We start from the raw sequence: 6,033 nt of genomic DNA on the forward strand, positions 1-6,033 counted from the left end.
ACTGAGAGCGTAATGATGCCCCTAAATGAAGGGGGAAATGTGCCGCGGCGCGCTCTATTAATCAGACTGTCAATTTCACCCCCGAGGCCAAACCCCCGGGCGAACAGAACCGGCTCTGAGCGGGCAAAGGACCGGAGCCTTCCTCCTCACTTCTTGTCTCTTCTCGCCTCCTACCTGGATCTATTTGTCTGCTCCGAAGCTGCCTTCATTACCCACTGACAGGAGCGTGTATTTATTTGCTTATAAACCTGTTACAATAAATGATTATTCGAACGGCGTCATTCGTACCTTAATGACGAGCGAGCGCTACTTTTTGATGAATGACATCTCGGGCTCGGAAGGATGTATGGGTCATTTTGACCAGTCATTCCCTCGCTCTGGCATCCCACAATTTTTCCGCCTCCCTCCAAAAGAGATAATAATATTTAGAGGCGCTCGCTGGGGCTGAATGAGAATTAGCCCTAGGCGCAGCCCATCATTAGGACGGGACAGCCGGGCCACTGTGACATTTTTTAGAAAGCTGAGATGATGGAAAGAATAAGAAAAGAGATGATTCTGATGGAGAGGGGGCTGCACAGCCCCACGACGGGCAAGCGGTTCTCCAATTTATCCGATTCGGCTGGCAATGCTGTGCTCGAGGCCCTGGAAAATTCGCAGCACCCGGCTCGCCTCAGCCCGCGCCTGCCGTCCGCCCCCCTGCACGGCGCTCTGGGAGACCTCCCTGCCAAGGGCAAATTCGAAATAGACACTTTGTTCAACCTGCAGCACCCGGGCAGCGAAAGCACCGTCTCCTCCGAAATCTCGTCCGCCGCCGAAGGCCGTAAAAAGCCGGGTCATTATTCAGAGGCGGCCGCCGAGGCGGACATGAGCAGCGACGTGGAGGTGGGCTGCTCGGCGCTGCGCTCCCCTGGCGGCCTTGCTGCCGCGCCGCTCAAGGAAAACAATGGCAAAGGTAACCGCGCCGCCCTTGCCGCGCTCTCTAGTCCTATCCTCCCGGTTCTTCCGCGGCCCCTGCTGGTCCTTCCTACTGCCTTTGCCCCTAACCGACCCTCCGCAGGCAAGCTGCACCCAGCGGGCTCGAGCGGGGGCGGGACGCATGCTGGGAACCTTGCCCTCCTGCTCTGCTCCTTGAGCCTCCCAGCGAGGCGCAGGCCTGGGAGGTTCCAGGCCCGCCCGCCTTCGCCCGAGTCAGTGAAAATGTTTCTTCGGGCTGGTCTAAAAGCCCATGCGAGCTGGCCGGCCTCTAGCCAACCGCTGAGTCGCGCTAAGGGAAGGGTGCCCCGGGTAGCTGCTCTGAACCCCCCTTGCCCCTGATTCCCCAAGGCCGAGTGGAGGGGGCATCCTGAGTAAGTCGGAGGGAGCCTCGCCGGGCGCCTCTGGGAGACCCGCTTGGGTCAGCGGGAGAAAGAGTTGAAAAGTAGAGTCCACCCCCTAATGGTTCGGGTTTGAGCTGCTGCTGTCTTTTGAATTCTAAAAATATTTTTAACCAAACCCAAAAGACCATCAAAGAATGGTTGGAAACCCTACGGAAAGCTGCCCTGCCATCTCCTGACCATGGTAAACCTAGAGTTTACCAAACTACGCCTAGATGTAGGCATTTTCCCTTGGCCACTTTTCCTCCTGAGTTGAAAATTTCTATTAAGAAAAAAAGAAACTTCCTAATTGAGTTCCTATTATTTGGTTAAGAAGGGCTCCCCAAACTTTATTGATTCCATTCACGGCAGCAATTTGTAAGCATGACAGACCCCATCAATTCAGGCAGCTTCTTGCCTTTCTCTCCCGGCTTCCCCCATCCGCGCTCAGCTCCAGCGCGGAGATCTCGGCCCTACAGTGACTCTCGCGCTGTCGGCCGTTTGTTTGCCAGGGTACTCGGAGAGCGGCTCCGCCGCGGGCACCACGACGTCTGCGTCGGGCTCCGGCCTTGGCAGCCTGCATGGAGGCGGCGGCAGCGGCAGCGGCGGCGGCGGCGGCGGCGGCGGGGGCGCGTCGCTGGGCGGCTCCGGCTCTGGCGCGGATCAGGTGCGGCGCTACCGCACGGCGTTCACCCGCGAACAGATCGCGCGCCTGGAGAAAGAGTTCTACAGGGAGAACTATGTGTCGCGGCCCCGCCGGTGTGAGCTGGCCGCTGCGCTCAACCTGCCCGAAACCACCATCAAGGTATCGATTCCAGCACGCGCCTTTTCTAGACTCCCCCGGGGGCGGGGGTGTCTGGGTTGGTTTTTGTTTCTCCTTTCTCTTTCCTGGGTGGCCACATTTAGCTGAGGGCCTGAAAATCTGCGGGGTAGAGTCACCAACGGAATTGGTGTATTTGTTTCTCAGCTGCCGCATCCGAAGGGTTGGCCGGCCTGGCTGACCTGGGAAGCCCGGGGAATGGCGGAGCTGATGCCAGAAGCACTGGCCTCTGTTCAATTTTGCCCAGCCGCCTGCCCAGGTGCCCCTAGCCCATGTCCATGGCCCCACTTTCCCCTCGGCGGCAAAGCCGGCTGGTCTTTGTTCCTCTGGCACGAACCCTAGGTGAAACTTTTCATCTGCTCTTGATCTTGGAGATTTATTTTCCACATAAATCGTTACAACATGGAGGAAGGAATACTGTATTTTAAAAATCGATTGGGTTCAGAAAGTAGTTTCCTAAACATTTTTTCTCCTGGGCAGCAGGAAAAAAGCAACCTCCTGGGGAAGGGAGACTACAACGAAATTGTCCATACTTATATATCTCTAAGTGATTAATTTTATTAACCTGGGAGCGATAGCTGGGAGGTTGGGCGATTTGGCGAACGCTTGGCAGAGGATCTCACACTCTAGAAAAAGCAAAGAGGAAGCTCCAACGGATAAGGGAGGTTGTGGAAGTCTCCCTTTGGTTTGATCGGGCTTTCTTTAATTTAGAGTTGTGACGAGTGATGTCTTCATTAGACTGTCTTGGGAGGGGTATAACAGTCCCTTTCCCAGTTTACGAGGATGTTGTTCCCGCCACTCACTTGAGGCAAACGATTCCAACAAAAATCATCCCTTCAGTATCAAAATCGTACCCGTGCCCTTGGGGCAGGCCCTTGCAGCTCAGAGGACTCAAGACCTCGAGCGGCGACCTTTTAGAAAAGCTGCCGCGGTAGCCCCTCTTCAACGGTGGCCTAGAATCCCGTGCAAATCCTGGGATTGAGAGACCGGTGCTCAGCAAGGCTGGGCACCAGTGGGTGGCGGGAAGGAGAGGGAAGGTTGGGTTGGGAACCGTAAATCGCAGCGGAGAGTAAGGGAGCAGGAGCCGCAGCAGTCGGACACAGGGCAGAAGATTATTTTTGCTGAGGAAGGTGTGCCCACTCCTGTTCCCACTGCCTCCCTCACTGCCAGCTGGGAGAGTAGGGGGTCTCCAAGCTGGGCCGGGTCTTAGGGGAGTAGGTCAGGCCTTTCGGAGGTCCGAGAAGGGTGCAGAGGCCCAGGGAGGGGGCTGAGGCCTCAGGGCACTCCCTAACTCGGGCCGCGGTGCGGCTCTCCCTTCAGGTGTGGTTCCAGAACCGGCGCATGAAGGACAAGCGGCAGCGCCTGGCTATGTCGTGGCCGCACCCGGCCGACCCCAGCTTCTACACCTACATGATGACGCACGCGGCCGCCACCGGAAGCCTGCCCTACCCCTTCCACTCGCACGTGCCGCTGCACTATTACCCGCACGTGGGTGTCACGGCTGCGGCCGCGGCGGCTGCGGCCTCCGGCGCAGCGGCCGCGGCCTCGTCGCCCTTCGCCACTTCCATCCGCCCGCTGGACACCTTCCGTGCCCTCTCGCACCCCTACTCCCGGCCGGAGCTGCTGTGCAGCTTCCGCCACCCGGGCCTCTACCAGACGCCCGCGGCCGCCGCGGGGCTCAACAGCGCGGCCTCGGCCGCCGCGGCTGCAGCAGCTGCGGCGGCTGCGGCCTCCTCGGCCGCGGCGGCCGGGGCGCCCCCCAGCGGCGGCTCCGCGCCCTGCTCGTGCCTCAGTTGCCACAGCAGTCAATCCGCCGCGGCGGCCGCAGCAGCGGCCGCGGCGGCCCTGGGCTCCCGGGGTGGCGGCGGCGGCGGCGGCGGGGGTGGCGGCGGCGGCGGCGCGGGGGCCGCCGGCGGCTCGGACTTCGGTTGCAGCGCCGCGGCTCCTCGCTCCGAGAGCGGCTTCCTGCCCTACTCAGCCGCCGTCCTTAGCAAGACCGCCGTGAGCCCGCCGGACCAGAGGGACGAGGCACCGCTCACCAGATAACTACGTCGCCGCCGCCAGGGGGCCGTGCCCGGGGGTCCCCTGAGCGCCCCCGCGCCCTCCGCGCGCCTACGTGCCCTCTGCGCGCTGCCCGCTGCCAAAGCTGCCGCCAGGGGGCGCCCCGGCGCGGGAGGCCGAAGGGAACTTGCCCCGACCCAATTGGGGGAAAGAGCCGTGCAAAAAACCCGGCGGTGTGCCCTCAAATGATTTCTATTTTTGTATTGGCTACCCAGCAGCATCTTTTCCTCTAAGTGTTTCCCACCGCCCATGCCCCGTTTCCCGCCTCTGTCCGGAGCTCTTGGTCTTCCCGCAGACAATCCCCTCGCCCTCAAACTGGTCCTCAGAGGTTTGGGGTCCTGGCTGTAAGCCCTCCTGAACCACGTGGCCAGAAGCAACGGAGAGCCACAACAAAGAGAGGGGGGAATGCTGTGCGCTAGTGCTTTGTGCGGAAGGGCAAGTCGCCCCCGAGGTTCCTGCGGCTGCTCTTTTTCTTCCATCCTTTCTTTTCTTTACACGAGGGTGAGGGGAGGTGGCAATTTTTCTCTCAGCCTGAGCTCGTTAGGGGCCCTGTCCGCGGGGAGAGGAGGAAGGGAGGTCTGAGAAGGCCAGGAGGGCGGACGGAGAGCGCGGGCGGCTGCGGGTGTTCGTGAGATGGTTTACCGCGTGCGGGAGCAAGGCCGGCGGGGGCCCTGGCGGTCTTTCCTGCCCGGGGAAGGGCAAAGCCGAGGCCGGAAGGAGTGGTGGTCTCGCCTCCCCTCTCGGCCCTCCGCTGTTCTCTCTTTTGATCTTTTGGTGTGGGATGCAGGCGTCTTGCATATTTTAAGCAAAAAGCAATGGCTAATAAGGGTGCCACAGCCTGGCCAGAAAAGGAAAGAGAAACGAAAGAATGGGGAGGGGTAAGATTGACAGATCGTTGTAATGTTTGAAGAAGCGTTTCCAGCTCAGTTTTCCAACTACCGGGTTCCACTCGATCTGGGAAATACTTGAATCTCTAGATATATATTATCCTGAAGCATTTCCTTAGACACTTTTCTAAGTTCGAACTCGATTCCCCTCACTCCTTCCCCTCCTCGTTTTCCTTTTGCTCGGGCAAAATGGTTCTTGGCATCTTTCTCACGCATGTCTATTGCGCTTTCGCCTCTGCAAAGCCACGGATGGGTTGCTGAGACCCATTCTGCCAACCCCGGCTACTGGAGGGGTTTCCTTGAACTTGAAGAAAGGCACATCAAAACCCACCAGTGTTAACTGCCACGTCAATTTTGATGCTAATAATGTGCAGATTATGACGAAAATTGCCAATCATGCTCTCTGATGGACCTCCTTTGAATGTGGAATTGGAGAAAAGTTCCCCGCACGGAGACCTGCTGTCAAGTACTAACAACCCGCTAAGGGAAGTCATTAGGAGAGACGGATAAGAGACTCGGTACATAAAACATTGTTCTTGGTGCATAGAATGTATGTTACTTAATGTTATCTCTGTTACCTGAAGTGATTTCGCAGAAGAAAGCCACGTTCTTATCATCTCAATTGCCAATTTTCATTTTGGTAACTCGGACGCCCTGGGTAGACTTTTCTCTGTTAAGTTGATATTCCACCAATGTGAACAGCCTCATTAAATCAAGCCCAGATATTTCCATAATGCTCCCCGCAGAGCCACTTCGCTCCTCACATAATGAGATTTTCTGAAGAGTTGAAGCCCTAAAATAACTTGCTAGTGCATGTTTAGACCCAATGAAGTGGGTATGTGTGTGTATTAAAATGTAGGTGTGCTACCTACATATCCTTGTGTATATATGTATGTATATATGTATATGTATG

General features: G+C 57.7%; 1 protein-coding gene across 1 annotated transcript; it reads left to right on the top strand.

Annotated features, from left to right (window-relative positions):
* Positions 1-525: 525 nt before the first annotated feature.
* On the top strand, positions 526-4,419 carry EVX2 (even-skipped homeobox 2). The gene is made up of 3 exons (XM_047871722.1): positions 526-952; positions 1,865-2,157; positions 3,493-4,419. The coding sequence occupies exons 1-3, from the start codon at positions 526-528 to the stop codon at positions 4,216-4,218; spliced, it is 1,446 nt and encodes a 481-aa protein (XP_047727678.1). The 3' UTR covers positions 4,219-4,419.
* The last annotated feature ends 1,614 nt before the right edge of the window (positions 4,420-6,033 follow it).

The sequence above is a fragment of the Prionailurus viverrinus genome, chromosome C1 (genome assembly GCF_022837055.1).
Source record: "Prionailurus viverrinus isolate Anna chromosome C1, UM_Priviv_1.0, whole genome shotgun sequence".
Taxonomy (NCBI): domain Eukaryota; kingdom Metazoa; phylum Chordata; class Mammalia; order Carnivora; family Felidae; genus Prionailurus; species Prionailurus viverrinus.